At 57.7% G+C, this 21,461-nt stretch overlaps 2 protein-coding genes across 6 annotated transcripts; both read left to right on the forward strand.

The window, feature by feature from the left end:
- Window positions 1–27: 27 nt before the first annotated feature.
- DPH1 (diphthamide biosynthesis 1) lies at window positions 28–19,291 on the forward strand. 5 transcript variants are annotated; one of them, XM_054459764.2, is made up of 13 exons: window positions 28–1,290; window positions 9,825–9,977; window positions 10,099–10,162; window positions 12,906–13,027; window positions 13,467–13,624; window positions 13,773–13,894; window positions 16,368–16,436; window positions 16,831–16,987; window positions 17,121–17,221; window positions 17,715–17,793; window positions 18,109–18,249; window positions 18,423–18,530; window positions 19,254–19,291. In XM_054459764.2, exons 1-12 carry the CDS (start codon window positions 912–914, stop codon window positions 18,510–18,512), a joined length of 1,635 nt encoding a protein of 544 aa, XP_054315739.1. In that variant the 5' UTR covers window positions 28–911; the 3' UTR covers window positions 18,513–18,530; window positions 19,254–19,291. The 5 variants fall into 5 exon arrangements, with proteins under 5 accessions (XP_054315739.1, XP_054315740.1, XP_063511795.1 ...); XM_054459765.2 differs by lacking the exon at window positions 28–1,290 and adding an exon at window positions 6,405–6,539; XM_063655725.1 differs by lacking the exons at window positions 28–1,290; window positions 12,906–13,027 and having other exon boundaries at window positions 9,962–9,977.
- Window positions 18,594–20,072, forward strand: OVCA2 (OVCA2 serine hydrolase domain containing). Its single transcript, XM_054459767.2, has 2 exons — window positions 18,594–18,886; window positions 19,254–20,072. The coding sequence occupies exons 1-2, from the start codon at window positions 18,703–18,705 to the stop codon at window positions 19,751–19,753; spliced, it is 684 nt and encodes a 227-aa protein (XP_054315742.1). The 5' UTR covers window positions 18,594–18,702; the 3' UTR covers window positions 19,754–20,072.
- The last annotated feature ends 1,389 nt before the right edge of the window (window positions 20,073–21,461 follow it).

Here is a 21,461-nt window from a genome sequence, read left to right on the forward strand (position 1 = left end):
AATCCTGTGCTTACGACACCTCGGTCTGTTGCCATGGAGACAGGGGCGGATTAAGGCTGGAGCGCGGAGCGCAGGGATCAGGCCCCTCCGCTACCTGAGCTCCCGCCTCAGCCGGCTCCCGCAGGGCCGGGGCAGCCAGCCGCAGGCGCCGCGGCTTCTCAGCCTCCCGGCCCGGCCAGGCGCGGGGGGGATCCCGGCGGGGTGCCACAGCCCGCTCGGGCCTGGGAGGGGAGAGAGGCAGACGCAGAGGCTGGAACAGCTGGTGGCGGGGCCCGTGGGCTCCCGGCGTGATCACCTGCCCTCCCAGGGCCCGGGGGACGGCGCCCCGCGTGGCAACCACGTGGGGGCGCGGCGGGACTTCCCCGGTGCCCGCACCAACTTTGCCGCGCTCGGTACCGGGCCGGGCTGCCGGGGCGTCTAGCTAAGGTGGTCGCCAAGCCAGCTGTCCTCAAGTTGAGCTGGGCACCGGTCGCGCACACTGCACTGGCGGCACGGCCTTCGCGTCCCTCGGCTCCCAGCATAAGGAAAGTTTGAGGAACTGGACATCAGGCGCTGGCCGCTCCCCACCCTCAGCCGCTGGGTGCCCAGAGCCCATCCCTGGCGATCAGAGCAGGACTGCAGAGAAGACGTCCGCGTCCGGGCCCCGTCTGGGGAGCTAGGGCGCGCGGGGAGCGCCCGGGCCGCGCGGTCACTGACCGCTGGCTGCACGGGAGCGCCGTGCGGACTCGGCCTCCACAAAGCGGCAGAAGCAAGGGCGTGTGCCCGCGCAGGGGATGGAGGCTGCAAGTGCAAAACTTTATCACAGCAAAGCAAAGGTCCCAGGAGGCCGGCTCCCCTTCCACCACCGGCCGCTCACTCTGGTCTCCGACTGACCCCTCCGGGCCGGATCTCTAGGCCTGGCCACTCGATCCATGGAGAAAACCCCGAGTCTCACAACTGGCCACCGACAGGAGCTGAGCCCCAGCAGCAGCCCCTCGGCGGGTGCGCCCGACAAAACCCACCAGCCCGCCGGGGGCTACTTCCCGGACCGGGAGCCCCGGCGCCGGGCGGCTCCCGGGCTCGCGGCTCTTTCAGGAGCTCATTCAACTTCAACTTGCCCCTGCGGCTCCAACTCACCTTTGCGAAGCATGTTGGCCACGGGGCCGCCGCTCCGAGGTCGGCCTAGGCGCACTCCCTCCCGGGGTCCAGATTCAAATCCCTGGGCGCCAGCTGCAGCTAATCCGAGCGCGTCGAGGCGGGGGCAAGCCGGGGATCCGCTCATGCCCGGTGGCCCGGCCCCGCAGGGGCATGGTGAGTTCCAGCCCCGCGCCGAGGGCACCGGCGCCCGCAAGCAACCGTGGTGCCGCCCGGCAGCCCCGCGCGCTTGCTCAGCCCCGGGGCGAGTGGCTTGCTCCGCGGAGCCGGCGGCCTGCTTCTGCCACCCGGAGCACTTTGCAGGCGGTTTTGAGGGGGGACGCCGCCCCCTGGCCGGCCGGCCGCAGCCCCCTCCTCTCCGCCCCCTCGGACCACCGCCGCCGCGGCTGCTGCAAAAGGGCGCTCGCACGCACCGCCGAGCTCCGGGGAAAGCGCCCAGCGCGCGTTTGCAGGACCGAGCGATCGGCGGAGCGGGGCGCCTCCCTTCCTCCCCCCGGCTTCCCCCTCCTCTCCTCCTCCCTCCCTCCCTTGCTCGCTAGCTCCCTCCCTCTCGCTCCGCTCCCCGCCCCCGCTCACGGAGCGCCTCCCATACAAAATTTATGAAAGTGCTCTCAGCTCGCAGTGCCGAGCGCCGTCCTATTCCCAAGGCAGCAGCGCTCAGCCGCGCGGCGCCGCCTCCCAAGGTGTTTTCACTGCGCCCGCCCGCGGGGAAGATCCTCGGCCCGCGTCCGTCCAGGCACCTGCCCCAGTCCCCAAGCCGGTCCTCGGACCACTCCACGCCCCTCCCCGGCCCCGCAGGCCTTCTGGAGCCCGAACCCGCAGCCCAGCCCAGCCCCCGCCCGCTCGCCCTTCGCGGCTGGAGGTCATCGGGAGAGGCGGCTGGGACGCGAGGACCGCCGCCCAGAGTCCGGATCGCGAGTCCGCTCCCTGCCCCGTCTCCTCCCTGGCCAGCTGGCCAGCGCCCTTTCTCCCAGTCTCGACGGCTCTTCCCCGCACTGAACAGCTCCAGCGAACCCGGCTGCCCCGCACCCCGAGTCCCAGGACACTGTTCTTTTGTGGGGAGAGGAGGGGAGCAAGCATTCGGAAAGGGCCAGCTGCAAATTCCAGGGAGAAGGAAGGACCCGTGCGAGTTCGGGTGGGCTGTCTCCGCCTGGGTGGGGTGGGGGGGGGTCTCTGATCTCCCTTGGTCCACACAGACCTCGCCAGGGGGTTCGCGGAAAATAGAGGAGGCGCCCCTTGGAAAGCGGGTCCCGCAGGGGCCTGTTGAGCTGAGGGAAGAGAAGGTTCGGGCTAGGCGAGATCCTGGTTGGAGGCGGCACCCCCTACTGGCCTGGGATCAGAGGGATTCGGAGAGAAGAAAAAGCGGATGGACCAAGGCTGTCATTCAACACACATTCACCGAAGGCTCAGCATGTGTGGGGCGCTACTGTTCCTGAAAATTCAGCAGACGAAAAAGACTTGTCTTTGCCCTGTCCTCAAGGAGTTTCCATTTTAATAGGGGCCAAATGAGGAAAGTCCAGAGAAGATGGGAAGATTGTGCTTAGAAGAAAAACAAGCAGAGTATTGTTCTGGAGCTGACAACGCGGGTAGGGGTGGCAGTCAAGGAAAGCTGCTCGGAGCAGGTGACATCCAAGCAGAAATCCAACTGAATCCCTCCTTGTAGGAAAAGGTGACATGATAGGAAGGTCAAAAAGAAGGTCAGGGCCGGGCGCAGTGGCTCACGCCTGTAATCCTAGCACTTTGGGAGGCGGAGGCAGGCGGATCACGAGGTCAGGAGTTCGAGACCAGCCTGGCCCGCATGGTGAAACCCGGTCTCTACTAAAAATACAAAAATTAGCCGGGCATGATGGCAGGCGCCTGTAATCCCAGCTAATCGGGAGGCTGAGGCAGGAGAATCGCTTGAACCCGGGAGGCAGAGGTTGCAGTGAGCCGAGATCGCGCCACTGCACTCCAGCCTGGGTGACAGAGCGAGACTCTGTATCAAAAAAAAAAAAAAAAAAAAAAGAAAAGAAACAAAAAACAAGGCCAGGTTGGGCACGGTGGCTCACACCTGTAATCCCAGCACTTTGGGAGGCCGAGCTGAGCAGATCACTTGAGGTCAGGAGTTTGAGACCAGCCTGGCCAAGGTGAAACCCTGTCTCTATTAAAAATACAAAAATTAGCCGAGTGTGGTGGTGTGCACCCGTAATCCCAGCTACTTGGGAGGCTACGGGAGAATCTCTTAAACCCAGGAGATGGAGGTTGCAATGAGCCGAGATCACACCACTGCACTCCTGCCTGGGTGACAGAACGAGACTGTCTCAAAAAAACAAAAAAAAGAAGGCCAGTCTGACGTATTCAGTCACACCTGCATTTGGTGGCACTGAAGCTTCAGATTTGAGCTAAGGCTCTGGGCTTGGTCTTCCAGAAGCTTCAGGTGTCATGGGAAAAGAAAGACCCACAAACCATCTTAGAGTGTGACTGACAGAAGTCACAAAGACTGCGAAAGGGCTCTGCTAGCTCTGCCAGGGGCTACCGGATAATCAGGAAACAGTCACAGAAGAGGTGCCCTTGGAGTTAGGTCTTGAAGGCTGAGTTCACCACACTAAGAAGGGGGAAGGGCATTCCATGCAGATGCTTGAAGGTGAGAAGTAACCTGTTCTGAAGATAAATAAGATTGGTCCTTCCTGAGGACCATGGGCTCACACCTATAATCTCACCACTTTGGAAGGCTGGGGTGGGAGGATTGCTTGAGGCCAGGAGTTTGAGACCAGCCTGGGCAACATAGTGAGACTCCATCTCCATCTCTATTTCAAAAAAAAATGTTTAAAGATAAAAAAAGATTGATGGCTGCTACTCTGGGCACACTGCCCATGGCCACAGGAGCAGTTAAACACGAACAAAAAAAGATTGGTCCCTCTTGGCGTAGGAACAGAAGGTGAGGTATTCCTTCTGTTAGCCACCAGCTGCAAGGCAGTGCTCACCCCACTGCCTGCCTTAGTCCTGACACTGGGAGCCTGAGAGGTCCTCTGTAAGTACATCGAGGCCCAGAGAGGATGAACAACTTGCTCAACGTCACATCACAGATCAGCGATAAAGTGTGGGCCTGACTCAGGGCCTGAATGTGGGATAATCCTCCTTCCACCTCCCCAAGCCGCCTCCCCATGACCCCCTAGCCCACAAACTCTAGCATCTTAGGAAAAGTTGGCTGGGGCTGGGCGTGAGTGTGAGAAGCAGAGTTATTTCAGGCCTCAGGAGGGCTGGGTGCTGCCTTGGAGTCCAGCCAGGGGGTGGGGGCGAGTGAAGGCGGGTGTTGTGGTGTACTGTGGGGGTGCACTGTGCCCGCCTTCTTGTCAGGCAGTAATTACTCAGACTGCTGAGTAACTCAGGCAGGGAGACCCCCACAGACAGATGGAGGTGCCCTCAGCCCAAGCTGAATGGCAGCCCCCAATGTCCTGCACCACGGGGTCTTGGGGAAGCATTCTCACATCTGTGCTTCATGTCCAGTTCTCCTAGGCATCATCCGGCTTCCTAATGGGGGCCAGAGCAGCTCATTAGGCACAGTGGATACGGGGCAATGTTACAAGAGGGATGGGACCTTTGCCATCAAACAGGCCCCACCTCTGATGAGGGAAAGGTCCCAAGGGATATGGCGCCTGCTAGGGAGAAGCCATTGCTCAGTTGGAGCCAGTCCTTTCCCCTTGAAACTCCATGCTGCAGCCAGAGCTAAGGCTGTCCACAGGCTGGGCAGTGGTGTCCTGAGAGAGGAGGGGCTGAGCTCCCGGAATTCAGATCTTGCACCCTGGGGATCCAGAGAAGCTGGGGGGAGATGGGAAGGTCTAGTCTGGATGCTTATCGAGTTGAGGGGAGTGTTCCTGGGACCCACATTGGTCACTTTTCTATCTAGAGCTACCTGTCCTAAGAGTGCCGGTGACCTGAGGGGCACAGCACTGACCCTTGGTGATCATCCCTCAGCTGCTCACTCCCTGCCTGTCCAGCCATTCCTCCTCTCTGGGCAGCCTCCCAGGCAGGGCCTGTCTCTGGCTGCTTGTTTTCACTTCTCCCTGCACCTTAATTAGAGGTTTCCAATCAGGGAGGGCCTCTGGGGGAGCCCGAGGTCACAGAGCTGACTTAAAGGGCCAGCTGTGCTCACAGCACCACTGCAGAGAGGGGAAGAGGATGCCAGGCGGCTGGGTAGACCGTCAGCCCTGAAAGACCATTGTTCCACGGGACAGACTGCTGAGGGCCAGTCCTGCAGGTACGTTGCTCTTCCAAGGGTCAAAGCCATCTCACTGGCTGTCTTCTCTTTAGGGTCTCTGGGGCTCTGGCCAGTGATCAGGAGAAAGACTAGCCCTGAGGGGCAGGGCAAAGGTTGGCCAGGGTCCAGAAGGGTTAGACATCGCAGTCCTCAACTGCCCACCCTCCCAGGAAAGCACCCTCAGGCTGCGGGCCTTCCCCACAGGGGTAGTTTCTACAGGGTCTACACAGTGGATTCTAAAGGTGATAAAGGCTGGGTGCAGTGGCTCACGCCTGTAATCCCAGCACTTTGGGAGGCCAAAGTGGGAGGATTACTTGAGTCCAGAGGTTCAAGACCAGCCTAAGCAAAATAGTGAAACCTTATCTCTACTTAAAAAAAGAAAAAAAAAAAAAACTAGCTGAACGTACGCCTGTGGTCCTGGGTACTCAGGGGGCTGAGGCAGGAAGATGGCTTGAGCCCAGAAGGTTGAGACTGCTGTGAACCATGATCGCACCACTGCACTCCAGCCTGGGCGACAGACCAGACCCTGTCTCAAAAAAAATAATTTAAAAAGCTGATAAGGGCGATCCAGAAACCTGCACCAAGACTCTCAACTTGGAGCTGGGCTGGTGGTTCCTGAGTTCTGTCCTGCCGGACAGTGGAGTCCCCCTAGGTAGGGAACGTGGCCCCACACGGCGGCCGGGTGACCGACCACTGCTTACCAGGAGGGGAGACTGGCAGGGGGGCTCAAGGAACATCTGGTGGGTGTCCCCTTCACAAGACTCGGCCTGCAGAGTTCGTGCAGGGAGTTCGCACATAGGAGAGCACTGGTCCGGGAGTGCCAGGCTCGTCTCCGGCCGGGGAGAGGAGTGGGAGACTAAGTCGCAGGGCGAGGGCAACTGCCATAGTCGGGGACCACTAGGGAATCCTGAGTCTCGGCATTCTGGGCTGGGGTGGAGCCCACTACAGCCCCGCCCCTATCTCCTCCTTTATGGCCCCGCCCAGTGGGTATCCCCCGCCCCCGCCCCCGCCCCCGCCCCCGCTGACCGATCGGCGATCGATCGCAATGTCTGCGCTCTCCGCGTTCTTCCAGCGCTGTCTTTTTAGTACCACGTGCGCAGGCAGGTGATGGCGGCGCTGGTTGTATCCGGGGCAGCGGAGCAGGGCGGCCGAAACGGCCCTGGCAGAGGTGGGTGCTGCAACGCTGCGCCCTCCAGACCTCGCATCTCGGGGCGGGGCCCCCAAGTTAGGGATAGGACGAACCCCCTTTAACGGCGGCGGCGCCTTTCTCCGCTAGATCCCGCTGTTAGTCGCCTTGGGCCGCTGTCACCAGCTCGGGGTCGCTGTCAACCGGAGCCCAGGGGTAACCAGTCTTTTGCAGCTTTAGGGCGCGACCGAGAGCAGCCCTTAATCCTCAAATCGGAAACTACAGCCTTGCCTTGGCGGGCAGACGGACGGAGGAAGATTGACGGATAAAATGGACTCGACGGGGAGGGAAAAAGGGCCAGGCCAGATGCAGCGGGCGTTTTACGAGTGCGCCCTCAGGGAATGCTTTCAGGGAAGAGGCACAAGGTTTCATTCGCCAGGCATTAACTGAGCGCCCACCGAATGCCAGGCCTGCGCTGGGTGCAGGTACTAGAATCAGAGATCTCAGTCTACTGGGGGAATGTTAATGTAAACATATCACAGCCACGTGATAAACGAGGAGGTGCCTACTGGTCCCTGGGACACATTGAAGGGCTAATGTTAGCAGTTCCTTACATCCCAGCGACCACTAGGGACCTGTCAGAGGAGGATCTGTAATGGCCTAGGAAGCCTAGGCTGATTGTCCAAGGCTTTTGAAACAACTGACCAAAAACTATAGCAGTGGTAACGTTCAAATCTGGTCTCAGGGCCCCAGCCTCCACTGGACCATCCCCACCGCCGCCCACACAGTGGGTGAAGCCTCATGTCTGGGCGGGTCCCTCCTATCATAGTGTGGGGCCCTAGCAGAAGTTGTGGCACATAGTAAGTCTCAATACATATTCGTTGAATAAGTTAATTTCTTGCCTTTTCACATCTTCAGACTGTGTGGCTCCTAAAGAGATAACGGGGTTGAACTAAGCTTAATTGTGGGGGCAGGGCATAGTGGCTTACACCTTTAGTCTGAGCACTTTGGGAGGCTAAGGAGGATTGTGTGAGCCCAGGAATTCCACACCAGTCTGGGCAAGATAGGGGGACCCTGTATGCACAAAAAAATAAAAAATAAAAAATAGCCGTGCTTGGCCGGGCACGGTGGCTTATACCTGTAATCCCAGCACTCTGGGAGGCTGAGGCGGGTGGATTACCTGAGGTGAGGAGTTCGAGACCAGCCTGGCCAACATGATGAAACCCTGTCTTTACTAAAAATACAAAAATTAGCCGAATGTGGTAGCACACGCCTGTAATCCCAGCTACTTGGGAGGCTGAGGCAGGAAATTGCTTGAGTCCGAGAGGCTGAGGTTGCAGTGAGCTGAGATTGCACCACTGCACTCCAGCCTGGCTGAAAGACAGAGTGAGACTCTGTCTCAAAAAAAAAAAATTAGCCCTGGGTCTTGGCACATGCCTGTGGTCCTAGCTACTGGGGAGGCTGAGGTGGGAGGATTATCGTTTGAGCCCAGGAGGTTGAGGCCGCAGTGGACCATAATTGCACCCCTGCACTCCAGCCTGGGTGATGGAGTGAGACCCTGCCTTAAAAAATAATAAGCTGAATTGTTTATTCAGCTTATTATTTTTTATCCTACTTAGGAGTAGGATGAGACCAGAGTAAGAGTTGCAGTCTTGCTAAGGGCTACGGTTTCCCCTTTACTCCAGGAGTTGTAATTATGTGTATACCTGTCTTTGCCCCCCCTAGACTGCTGGTCTCTAAGGGAGAAGGTCACTTTTCTGTCCTTACTGGTACATCCACCACCCTGACTCTAGTGTTCTTTCCATCCTTCCTGGTTTAAGAGTAAGGAGGAGCAATGGGACAGCTAAGTTAGTTGAATGTATGATGTTTATTTCCCTTTTAAATGAGGAGAGGTAAGCGTGAAAGAATGAACAGTGTGGCCATAGTCAGTGGGATTCTGAGTAAGGAGGGCCGTCTTTTAAGTTAGTATTCATGTTTAACAGTTTGCTTATAGACCTCATATCTAGAAGCTCAAAACTTCAAGGTGTCCTCAGGAAGTGGGAGAGGGGGGACGTTCTCCCAGGCTGTCTGGGCTGGCTAGACTGACTCTTAGGTTTTCCACAGGGCTGTTCTCTGCAGTATATGGTCTCAGACTCATTCTTTGCTCCTTAGCCCCTGGTGTCACCTCTGCTCTCCTGAGGAAGAAGGTGAGCCATGTTCTATTCATGGGCTCAAGTCTTTGATTCCCAGTGATTTCACAACATGGAAATTATACCGGTTACCTTCTGGCTTAATGAATTGTCTCTACCTTCAGGATGAATTCAGTGAGAATGAAAGCTGGGCCAACCCCTTTGGTGTCTGGATCTGGCCCTTAAACTTGGTGGAGTTAACAGCTTAGCTGGGTCTTGTTACCGAACTCAACTTGGGTCTTCCCATCCTCACAAAGCAAAGCCAAACACTGACATTGAGATTTGTGGGGAGAGAACAAGCATTTATTGTAAGGCACCAAGCAGGGAGACTGGGCAGCTAAAGCTTAAGACCTAAACTCCCTGATGGCTTACAAGCAAAGGGTTTTTATTTTATTTGTTTTATTTATTTATTTATTTTTGAGATGGAGTCTCGTTCTGTCGCTCAGGCTGGAGTGCAGTGGCGCAATCTCGGCTCACTGCAAGCTCCGCCTCCTGGGTTCACGCCATTCTCCTGCCTCAGCTGGGAGTACAGGTGCCCGCCACCACACCCGGCTAATTTTTTGTATTTTTAGTAGAGATGGGGTTTCCCTGTGTTAGCCAGGATGGTCTCGATCTCCTGACCTCGTGATCCGCCCGCCTCAGCCTCCCAAAGTGCTGGGATTACAGGCGTGAGCCACCGCGCCCGGCTGCAGAGGGTTTTTAAAGGCTGGGCTGCGGGGGATCTTTAAAGTGAATTAAGGGCTGGGGAATTTCTGGAACTTTCTTACATATTTTCTGGCTTCAGTCTCTCTGAGGTCTTACATGACAGCAATTAGTTGGTATTTTTCACCTGGTAGGGGGTGGGGGTCCTGGTTTCTGAAAAACAACTTAGGGATATATGTCAAGGTGTTATGTGTAGTTTCTATAGGGAACCAGACATCTCGTGACTCTGACTTGGGTGACTGTTGTTTATTATCTTCTTGTTTAGCAAGTTATTTACTTCCCTAATTGCTGGTTGTAGGGCTAGCTAAGATGTCTGGGATTTTTCTTGAGATGACTCAAAATTTTTATTTCTATGCTGGAGGGGGTCACTGGCAGGCCCTGAGAAGGGATCAGTATTCCATCTCAATCTGGCTTCGGCCAAAGACAGACACCAACTCAGGCCTTGTATCTATTCTAGGTCGGGCCCCTCGGGGCCGCGTGGCCAATCAGATCCCCCCTGAGATCCTGAAGAACCCCCAGCTGCAGGCAGCAATCCAGGTCCTGCCTTCCAACTACAACTTTGAGATCCCCAAGACCATCTGGAGGATCCAACAAGCCCAGGCCAAGAAGGGTGAGCCCGTGATCATTGAGCTGGGTTGAGGGTGTAGAGGTTGCCTGGCCCAGATGAGACAGTGTCCCCCTTGCAGCCCCTGCCTAGCCCTCCACCTCTCATGTCTCTGCTCGTCTTGCAGTGGCCTTGCAAATGCCGGAAGGCCTCCTCCTCTTTGCCTGCACCATTGTGGATATCTTGGAAAGGTGAGGCTTGGGGCACTGGAGAGGAGGGTGAGTCAGGCTTCCCCCACCCCGTATGCTCATTACCTGGGTGGGTAATGCCCTGGTGGCGGGCATTTTTTCCTTCTGAACCTCCACCTTCCCCCTTCCCTCCCACAACGATACACACACTCAGGGAAAACCCAAAACAAACCTCCCAGCTTGCTGAGAGCCCTGCTTGTCCCTGCAAATCCCGCCTTCCCTAAACATTTGGGACAGAGAAAGAAATCAATCCCAGTGTCTTCAAAGCTAGGCCCAGAGCAGGTGGTAGGACCTGGGGAGGAACCTAAGAATTCTCCAAGCTGCCCCTGAAATGCGCTGAGTGATCAGTGGGAGGTCTGCCAGTGGGGGGCGGCGGGGGGCACCTTTTCCTCAGGCACATTTGGGGAAGTAGGGCAAGGATGGGTTTGGAGCGGGGGAGGTGCCCGGGAGAAGGTATTCAGTTCCTCTACATCCTGCCCCTGTCATTCTAAGTTTCTGCAATACAATGAGCCATCCTTGGTGGGGAGGGTGAGAGCTCGGCCATCTGGAACCAGCACAGGAACAGGGGAGGGGAACGAAGAAAGGGGAGGTCATCTCATGCTGGGAACCTCCCCCTCCCCTGCTGCCCCATCGCCCTCCCTCCCCTGCTGCCCTATCCCCCTCCCCTGCTCCTCCCTCACCCTCCCCTGCTCCCCCATCCCCCTCCCCTGCTCCTCCCTCACCCTCCCCTGCTCCCCCATCCCCCTCCCCTGCTCCTCCCTCACCCTCCCCTGCTCCCCCCTCCCCTGCTGCCCCATCCCCCTCCCCTGCTCCTCCCTCACCCTCCCCTGCTCCCCCATCCCCCTCCCCTGCTCCTCCCTCACCCTCCCCTGCTCCCCCCTCCCCCTCCCCTGCTCCTCCCTCACCCTCCCCTGCTCCTCCCTCACCCTCCCCTGCTGCCCTATCCCCCTCCCCTGCTCCTCCCTCACCCTCCCCTGCTCCCCCATCCCCCTCCCCTGCTCCTCCCTCACCCTCCCCTGCTCCCCCATCCCCCTCCCCTGCTCCTCCCTCACCCTCCCCTGCTCCCCCCTCCCCTGCTGCCCCATCCCCCTCCCCTGCTCCTCCCTCACCCTCCCCTGCTCCCCCATCCCCCTCCCCTGCTCCCCCATCCCCCTCCCCTGCTCCCCCATCCCCCTCCCCTGCTCCTCCCTCACCCTCCCCTGCTCCCCCCTCCCCTGCTGCCCCATCCCCCTCCCCTGCTCCTCCCTCACCCTCCCCTGCTCCTCCCTCACCCTCCCCTGCTCCCCCCTCCCCCTCCCCTGCTGCCCCATCTCCCTCCCCTGCTCCCCTTCCCCCTCCCCTGCTGCCCTATCCCCCTCCCCTGCTCTCCTCCCCCTCCCCTACTCTCCTCCCTCTCCCCTGCTCTCCTCCCCCTCCCCTGCTCTCCTCCCCCTCCCCTACTCTCCTCCCCCTCCCCTGCTCCCCATCCCCCTCCCCTGCTGCCCCCTCCCCCTCCCCTGCTCCCCCATCCACCTCCCCTGCTGCCCCACCCCCTTCCCCTGCTGCCCCCTCCCCCTCCCCTGCTCCCCCATCCCCCTCCCCTGCTTCCCCCTCCCCCTCCCCTGCTGCCCCACCCCCCTCCCCTGCTGCCCCACCCCCCTCCCCTGCTGCCCCTCCCCCTCCCCTGCTGCCCCATCTTGTTGCCACAAACTCACTTCCCTGCTCCCACCTTCTTGCCCCTTGGGGATGCTCTCTGGGGCTCAGGCCAATTTGCATACATTTTAATCTATAAAAAATTAAGTGCTCTGGCTGACTCAGATGCCTGGGCTGCATTCTAAGGAGCTGAATAATCTGCTTCTGGGCACAGCCTGATTTGGGGAAGGGGGTGGAGGAGGGGGTGACTAGCAGGAGCTCAACTCTTCCACTGCCACACCCCCAGGGGAAGCATGGGGGGACCCCAGTCACTGAGCCAGGCTCTACGCCCCAAGTGTGAGTCTCTTCCAAGGAAGAGGGGGTTCTCCTCCATTCCTAGGGTGAGTTCAGGGGTGCAGGGTCTTCCCCACCCACCCCCTCCCCCAGTGATTCAGGCCTGGCAGCAGTTCCCATGACAGTGTTCTGGCCAGAGCCTCCTCTTCCTGACGCAGGAGGCGTGTAGGTGATGCCATGTGCTATGGGGGAGCTGTGCCTGGGTTCCCCCATCCTGGGCACCAAGGGCTGCCTGTGGTGGGGAGGGAGTGGAGGTCCGGGCGAGAGGGCCCTGCCTGTGGTGGGGAGGGGGTGGGGGCCCTGCCTGTGGTGGGGGCCCTGCCTGTGGTGGGGAGGGAGTGGGGGTCCCAGCAAGAGGGAGGCTGTGTGTATTCATACAGCCACGCCTATGCCCACCACAGCACTCAGTGCGGGAGGGAGTGAGGACCTTTGGGTGCGTGTGCGTGCTCACGGCTCTGGGTGGGTGAGTCAGGGCATGGGGCGTCTGTGTTTTGACCCCATGTGTGCCAGACTGAGGGTTGGGGTCCCTCCTGCAGCCTGAGCCTGGGTAGAGGAATGAGGGTCCTCACGCAGCAACAGTTCCAGGAGCGGCTGCCAGGCTGGGGGAGGCGGCAGCTCTGCCCCTCCTACTGTTTGTTGGCAGAAGTGGCAGCTGCCAACCCAAGGAACTGGGAGAGGTAGGGAGAGAGGAGCTGGGCCCTGAGACACCCTTCCGGGGTTGGGTCTCTCCACCTCACTCCCTGTGTCCCTGTCCCACCGTTCCCCACCCCTGCCCCCACAGGTTCACAGAGGCCGAAGTGATGGTGATGGGTGACGTGACCTATGGGGCTTGCTGTGTGGATGACTTCACAGCGAGGGCCCTGGGAGCTGACTTCTTGGTGCACTACGGCCACAGCTGCCTGAGTATGGCGGGGCCAGGGCACCTGGACGGTGGCAGGGCTGGCAGGGAGGCGGGCTGCACACTCATCTTCCCCATGGCAGTGCCTTCTTGTCCTGCTTGAGACACGAGGTCCCTCCTGGTTTCTGGGGTGGCCTCTGCCTTCCTGCTCTGCAGGTAGATCTTTCCTTTGGATTTGGTTGCCTTGGCAACTGTGCTCTGTCCCAGATGCAGGTGTTTGAAAGGCTGTTGGTTGTAGAGCAGGCTGGGCCCCGGCCGGGTGACAGAGAAGTCTGATTGAGAAGGAGCTTCTAGGGGACCTGTAACCCCCCTCTTCTCCTACCCTGTCCTTTTACCCCCAGGCTGAACCCACTGGGCCTGGCTGCTCAGAGACCTGAGCCTGGCCAGGCCCTCTGCTGCTCCTGCCTTCCCAAACAGCCCCTGAACTCCTCCTCCCTCCCACAGTTCCCATGGACACCTCGGCCCAAGACTTCCGGGTGCTGTATGTCTTTGTGGACATCCGGATAGACACTACCCACCTCCTAGACTCTCTCCGCCTCACCTTTCCCCCAGCCACTGCCCTCGCCCTGGTCAGCACCATTCAGTTTGTGTCGACCTTGCAGGTGGGTGGAACAAGGATCCTCGGCCTCCCGCAGGGTGGACAGCGGCCACTCTCCAGCTGTTGCGGGATCCCCAGGTGCTCCAGGCTGTTTCTCAGCCCTGGCTCTCCTGCCCCAGCCACTTGCTTCACTTCCCTCGTCATTCCTACAGGCAGCCGCCCAGGAGCTGAAAGCCGAGTATCGTGTGAGTGTCCCACAGTGCAAGCCCCTGTCCCCTGGAGAGATCCTGGGCTGCACATCCCCCCGACTGTCCACAGAGGTGGAGGCCGTTGTGTAAGTTAAAAATGGGGGCCAAGTAAGTCCTAGGGACACGCGTGTACCCTGGGAGGGAGCCTGAGGTTCATCATCCAGGAAAGAAACCAAACCTAACGCTCCTTACCTGTGAGCTCAAGGTCACACTGCAAGGTAGGGACCAAACAGGGAGCAGACCTCAGATTTACTGTCGCTTTCTCCACTGCCCAGTCCATCATCCAGAAGGCTGTGCAGGGTCGGGGCAGGAATCAGAGGGCCTGATGGGGGGATGAGGGTGGGCTGGAAATGGTGGGAATATAATTGGAGAAGATGGATGGGCACGCCCAGGCTGCAGCCCCATTAATTTACCATCCGGACAGCTAACAAGCAGAAGCAGCGTGTCTCCTGCCGCCTAATTATTTTAGGTAATGGAAATGCTTAATGTTGTGTGAATGCAGCCAGCCTGAGAGCCGACAGCTCCCCCGACTGGGACTAGGGAAGGGAGCCCCGTTCCGTACTAACGGCAGGGAGGGAGGGGCACTCCCTGACTCAGTCCCACCTCTGGGGCTTCGGAGGCTGTTTCCACAGGCCTGACACCCCTGTCCCTAGACAGGCCCACATCAGGGCCTTCCCCAGCCCAGACCTGGCAGCCCTGCTCCCCGAGCAGCTCTGAGCGGCATTCCCCCTGTGCTCACACCACTCAGTCTCTACCCTTGGGGGCCTCAAAGTGTATGTTGGAGGGAGGGACACCGTGAGTGTTAGCCATTCATCAGAATGAAATGTAGTCTCCAAGAGGGAGAGAAGGAGCTGCCACAGGCAGGTTATCTTCCATGCTCTGGAGTCTTCATGGGCTGGGAAGCTACTGTCAGGGACAGCATGTCTGGGGGCACACTTGGTACAGCCTGGTGTACCTGAGCCTCAGACACACTGCTTCCTAGCTGTTTAATATTAGGCAAGTTTCTTAACATCCCTGAGCCTCAGTTGTTATCTTCTGTAAAATAGGTATACTATACATATCTTGGAGGATTAGTAGATAGGACTGCGTGAACTAATTCACATCAGGTACTTAGTCTATGCCTGGTACATAGAAGGCACAAGTCCAATAAACAGTAGCTGTTGGCCGGGCACAGTGGCTCACGCCTGTAATCTCAACACTCTGGGAGGCCAAGGCAGGAGAACTGCATATGTCCAGGAGTTTGAGACCAGCTTGGGGAACATAATGAAACCCTGTTCTCTCAAAAAAAAAAAAAAAGAAAAATTAGCTGGGTACAGTGTCCATGCCTGTAGTCCCAGCTCTTCAGGAGGCTTAGGTGAGAGGATCGCTTGAGCCTGGGAGGTCGAGGCTGCAGCGAGCCATGAGCAAGTCACTCAACCTGGGTGACAGAGTAAGACCCTGCCTCAGAACAACAAAATGAAAATCCGGTAGCTGTTGTTATAACTCAGTAACTGGCCCCAAGAGCTAGTTTGGGCAGAAAGTAGCCATTGTATGTCCTGCAACCTCATGTACAGCATAGATCAGAGGTCCCCAACCCCTGGTCCCATGGCCTGTTAGGAACCCTGCCGCATAGTAGAAGGTGAGGGGTGGGCCAGCCAGCATGACTGCCTGAGCTCCGCCTCCTGTCAGATCCGCCGCAGTGATTCTCGTAGGAGCTGAAACCCTATTGTGACCTGTACATGCGAGGGATCTAGGTTGCATGATCTTTATGAGATTCTAATGCCTGATGATCTGAGGTGAGACAGTTTCATCCTGAAACCATCCCCCAATCCCACCCGTGTCTTCCACGAAACCTGTTCCCGGTGCCAAAAATGTTGGTTACTGCTGGCGTAGATGACTCCTTGAACACTACTGTCCACATCTGTATTGAGCTTGTAAAGGAGAATCTGTTCCTCAACTTCCAAATGAGGATCTCTAGAACCCCAGGTGGCCTCACCACGGCCGGGCTGCTCCTTCACTCTTCCCCAGAAGCTTGGGGTGGGATGGTTCTCAGATTCTGCATTATGTAAATTGAGGGACCGTAGAGTCATCCAATTCAAACTCCTTATTTCACACGTGAGAAAACCAAGGCTCCAAGAGGTGAAATGAAGGCCTGTCCCAGTTTACACGGTCACAGCACAGCCAGCTGTGAACTCAGTCCTCTGGACTTTTTTTTTTTTTGAGACAGAGTCTTGCTGTGTCGCCCAGGCTGGAGTGCAGAGGTGTGATTTTGGCTCACTGCAGCCTCTGCCTCCCGGGTTCAAGTGATTCTCCTGCCTTAGCCTCCCCAGTAGCTAGAACTACAGGCGCCCACCACCAGGCCCGGCTAAGTTTTTGTATTTTTAGTAGAGACGGGGTTCCACTGTGTTAGCCAGGATGGTCTTGATCTCCTGACCTCGTGATCCGCCCGCCTCGGCCTCCCAAAGTGCTGGGATTACAGGCGTGAGCCACCGCAGCTGGCAGCCCTGTGGACTTCTAAGCCAGTGAGTTCCTCTTCTGCTGCCCTAAACCACACTTACAGCCTCCTTTCCATCCCTGCAGGTATCTTGGAGATGGCCGCTTCCATCTGGAGTCTGTCATGATTGCCAACCCCAATGTCCCCGCTTACCGGTATGGGCTGGGCCAGGCTGGGCTGACCAGCTGGTGAGGGGTGAGATTCCCTGCCACTGAGGTCCTCAATTGGTTGCATCCCCATTTCCTGGCCACTAAGCCACCAGCCCTAAGGGTCTGAGGCACTTGGGCCCTGGATCTAGGCATTAGCCCGAGGGCTGCTGTTGCCTACCTGTCTCCTGGGGTTTACACGGAGATCCTAAAGCCGCCCACTCTTGTCTGCTCCAGCTGTGGGACAGGTCTTCCTAATGACACTCCCTGCTCTTGCCTCTGTTCCTAATTACCTGCATGGGGCCTAAAGGTTCAGGAGCCCACGGGGCTGAGTCAGGAGCTGTGTGCATGATAGTGGTCCCGACAGTGGCTACCACAGTGATCCTGACTGCTTCTTTTCCAGGTATGACCCATATAGCAAAGTCCTATCCAGAGAGCACTATGATCACCAGCGCATGCAGGCTGCTCGCCAAGAAGCCATAGCCACTGCCCGCTCAGCTAAGTCCTGGGGCCTTATTCTGGGCACTTTGGGCCGCCAGGGCAGTCCTAAGATCCTGGAGGTCAGTGGGCTCAGGACAGCCTCTGGAGGAGGGGAGTGACTGGGAACACAGCTGGGAAAACCAGCAGAGGCCACAGGTTCAGCTTGTGGCTGCTTGACCAGGTGACCCCCTCCCTGCCTCCCTCTCCCAACAGCACCTGGAATCTCGACTCCGAGCCTTGGGCCTTTCCTTTGTGAGGCTGCTGCTCTCTGAGATCTTCCCCAGCAAGCTTAGCCTACTTCCCGAGGTGGATGTGTGAGTATCTGCCTGGCTATGACTGGCTAAATAAGCTTAGAAGCTGGGTCTTGCCCAGCTCGTCTTGAAGGCTGGAGCCAACAGGAATTGCTTCCATGGTCGTGGAATTTTACTGTTTACAGAGACTTCCCTGGGAGGGCTAACTGGGTCATACCTGCTTTGGGACTTTGGGGCTCAGAGGCAATGGCAACATCACATTTGTCCTTGTGAGATGAGTTTGAGCGGTGGCTGACACCTGCCCTGTACCAGGTACTAAATTTGGTTCTGGGGATACTATCACCAGTGAGCTGCGTTGGAAAGCTCATTGTCGGCAGAGGAAACAGGAGAAAACACGCAACAATACAGTATTCCAAACAGCAGTGGGTCACTGTCTTTACTTTAGGATTCATAAAGCCTGTTAATGGGTGTGCTGGGGGCACTGTCATGTTCTTCAGCATGCTGCCTGGGAGAGGAGGAGGCCCTTCCTAGGGTCTGACCTGGCTTCCCTTCCCAGGTGGGTGCAGGTGGCATGTCCACGTCTCTCCATTGACTGGGGCACAGCCTTCCCCAAGCCGCTGCTGACACCCTATGAGGTAACACCAAGCTCTGGGAGAGAGTGGGCTTTGGACGTGGTTCTCAAAGGTGAGGTCTGGGGTGGAGTGGAGTGGGGTGGGTGGGCAGCATTTCGTTATGTTCATAGATTGCGGAGTCTGTCTCGATTTCTCCAACGGAGTCACTTCCTAGCTGTGTAGCCTTAGGCAAGGCCCTGAACCTCTCTGAACCACACATTTCCCTTCTGTGGCAGGGGACAGTGTGCCCTTCACAGGCCGTCGTGAGGACTGAATTCAGTAATCCGGGAGCAGAAAAACACTGGCAAATGTTATTGTCCGCTCCCTCCCCTCCCCTAGGCGGCCGTGGCTCTGAGGGACGTTTCCTGGCAGCAGCCCTACCCGATGGACTTCTACGCTGGCAGCTCCTTGGGGCCCTGGACGGTGAACCACGGCCAGGACCGCCGTCCCCACGCCCCCGGCCGGCCCGCGCGGGGGAAGGTAGGCGGGGGCTTCCAGGAGGGAGGAGAGACCGCGCCTGGGCACTGGCCGCCTCCCTGGCGACACGAGCCGAGGCTGCCGCCCTGCGACCGCGACGGGAAATGCACAGGAGCGGAGCGGAGGGAAATGCAGGGTCGCAGAAGCGAGACCCTGACCAAAGTCTGCGACCTCAGGTGCAGGAGGAGTCCACGCATCCCCCTTCAGCCGTGACTTGCGAGGACTGCAGCTGCAGGGACGAGAAGGTGGCGCCGCTTGCTCCTTGACACGCTCCCGGGCCTCAGGTATCCGCCCCTGCTCTGGCTGCGCCCCGCCTATTGCCGTTGTCATGGGAACGCCTTGGCGCTCCGAGGCCCGCCCTCGGGGCGGTGCCGACGTTTGGTTACGCCCCTTGCGTTGTGCTTCCGCTCGGGGGAAGACCGCTTCCGGTGCTTCCGGCGCTCCTTGCCCGGCATAATGGCCGCGCAGCGACCCCTGCGGGTCCTGTGTCTGGCGGGCTTCCGGCAGAGCGAGCGGGGCTTCCGTGAGAAGACCGGGGCGCTGAGGAAGGCGCTGCGGGACCGCGCCGAGCTCGTGTGCCTCAGCGGCCCGCACCCGGTCCCCTACCCCCCGAGCCCCGAGGGCGCCAGATCAGACTTCGGTGAGACAAGCCCCGCTCCGGAAATGCACTCGGTTTTCTCCATCTTGTTTCGTCCCCCTCGACACCCTTCAGCATCCCCCACCCTCATTCCTCCCACCCAGTCCACACCCTTCATTTCTCGCGGCCCATATACCCTCTTTGCTCAAACTGCAGCCTGTCCTCCCAGGCTTCCGCCTTCATTGTCTTCCTCCGCTGTCTCCTGTTCAGGCCAATCCATTCATTCCCCCCTCTCATTTCCCCCAGACTTTCGCCTCGATTCCCTCTCTTTTCTTCTCTGTCATCTCGAACCCTCCTGCCCTTTCTCATTTCTTTCCTTCCTGGAGCCTCCCATGCCCTAATCCCATCCTCTTTCCTCCTATCGCTGTAGGGTCCTGCCCTCCGGAGGAGCAGCCTCGAGGCTGGTGGTTTTCAGAGCAGGAGGCCGACGTTTTCTCCGCATTGGAAGAGCCCGCCGTATGCAGGGGCCTGGAGGAATCACTGGGGATGGTGGCACAGGCACTGAACAGGCTGGGGCCTTTTGACGGCCTTCTTGGTTTCAGCCAAGGGGCTGCGCTAGCAGCCCTTGTGTGTGCCCTGGGCCAGGCAGGCGATCCCCGCTTCCCCTTGCCACGGTTTATCATCTTGGTGTCTGGTTTCCGTCCCCGGGGCATTGGGTTCAAGGAATCCATCCTGCAAAAGCCCTTGTCATTGCCTTCGCTCCATGTTTTTGGGGACACTGACAAAGTCATCCCCTCTCAGGAGAGTATGCAACTGGCCAGCCGATTTCCCGGAGCCATCACCCTCACCCACTCTGGTGGCCACTTCATTCCAGCAGCTGCACCCCAGCGTCAGGCCTACCTCAAGTTCTTGGACCAGTTTGCAGAGTGAAAGATCAAGAAATGTCTCTGCTCCTACATCCAGCTCCTGTAGGGGTAGCCTCCATCATCTGTGCCCTCCCAGGACCCCCCACTCACTGCTGTGAGTGTGCCTCACCAGGACCAGTTAAGAGACAACTATCAATTCTTGATACCCAAATTATATAGGCCCTGCCCTGTATTGAAGAAAAGGGGAGCACAAGGCCTTAATGGACACTGACTTGTGAAAACTCAAACATGAATATGGTTAGAGCCCTGGATTAGGAGGGTGACATGGGGAAGGCAGAGGCTGGCACCATGGTGACTGCCACATAATAAAGTGGTGATTTGGATTTTGAGCATCTTTTTCCTGGTACACACAGAAAAACATTTTATAATGGAAGTCGGTTTCTTGGCCATCTGCATAGTCTAATGGGCAGCGCCAAGCATGGAGGTGTTTCCAGTTGTGAGTCCCGGGACAAGCTCCTGCATGGGTGCACATACTCACACGTTATTGGTGGAAGTTTTAAGTCCCAAACTGAAGGGAAGGAGGCCTCGGTGGCACAATCAGGGAGGAATATACATCTGAGAAGTTTTGGGAAGACATCACCTGGCAAGGCTGCCTGAACCACAGTAATTTAGTCTTCCTCTATCCAGATCACTGAGAGTTGTGTGCTGGTCTTCTCTCAAACCCTGGCTGTGTTCCCTGCTTCTCCCTAAGTGCTCTAACCTCGCTGAACTATGAGCCTGAAGGGTGGGTTGATGCCAGACCTTAGGTGGAGGCCAAAGACAGTACAGAATAAACAGCTTCTTCCTAAATTGACCCCATCTTCAGGGTTTCTGAGATTGATGCCATTCTTTAGTGACTACAGCCAAGGCCTAAGCAATCCAGCTGGTTTTCCCTTTGGGGCGTGTAGTTGTTCTTGGATACTTTGAGGATTGCTCACTCTTTTTTTTTTTTTTTTTTTTTTTTGAGACAGGCTCACTCTGTCACCCAGGCTGGAGAGCAGTGGCCAAGATCCTGGCTCACTGCAACCTCGACCTCCTGGGTTCAAGCAATTCTGTCTCAGCTTCCTGAGTAGCTGGCGTTACAGGCATGCGCCACCATGCCTGGCTAATTTCTATATTTTTTTGTAGAGACAGGGTTTTGCCACATTGCCCAGGCTGGTCTCAAACTCTTTAGCTCAAACAATCCACCTGCCTCAGCCTCCCAAAGTGCTAGGATTATAGGCCTGAGCCACTGCACCTACCTAGGATTGCTCATTCTTTTTTTCTTTTCTTTACTTTTAAAGACAAGGTCTGACTGTATCACCCAGGCTGGAGTGCAGTGGCACAATCTTGACAGCCTCCATCTCCCGGGCTCAAGCCATCCATCCTCCCACCTCAGCCTCCCAAGCAGCTGGGGCTGCAGGCACACATCACCATGCCTGGCTAATTTTTGTATTTTTTGTAGAGAAGGGGTTTTACCATGTTGTGCGGGATGGTCTCCAACTTGTGAGCTCAAGCAATCCACCTGTCCTGGCCTCCCAAAGTGCTGGAATTAACAGGCGTGAGCCACCTCACCTGGCCAATTGCCCACTGTTAACGATTTCCCTCCCATTTCCAGTGCCACCTGACACCCCCCCACCCCACCCCCTGACACACACACACACACAGTTTTCTGACTTCCTGACTCTGCAAGACAAGAGGCCTGTTCTTTTTCTGGAAGATCACACCAACTCCTGTTTAGCCCTCAGACATAG

This window comes from Pongo pygmaeus, chromosome 19, assembly GCF_028885625.2.
Source record: "Pongo pygmaeus isolate AG05252 chromosome 19, NHGRI_mPonPyg2-v2.0_pri, whole genome shotgun sequence".
In the NCBI taxonomy this organism is placed as follows: Eukaryota; Metazoa; Chordata; class Mammalia; order Primates; family Hominidae; genus Pongo; species Pongo pygmaeus.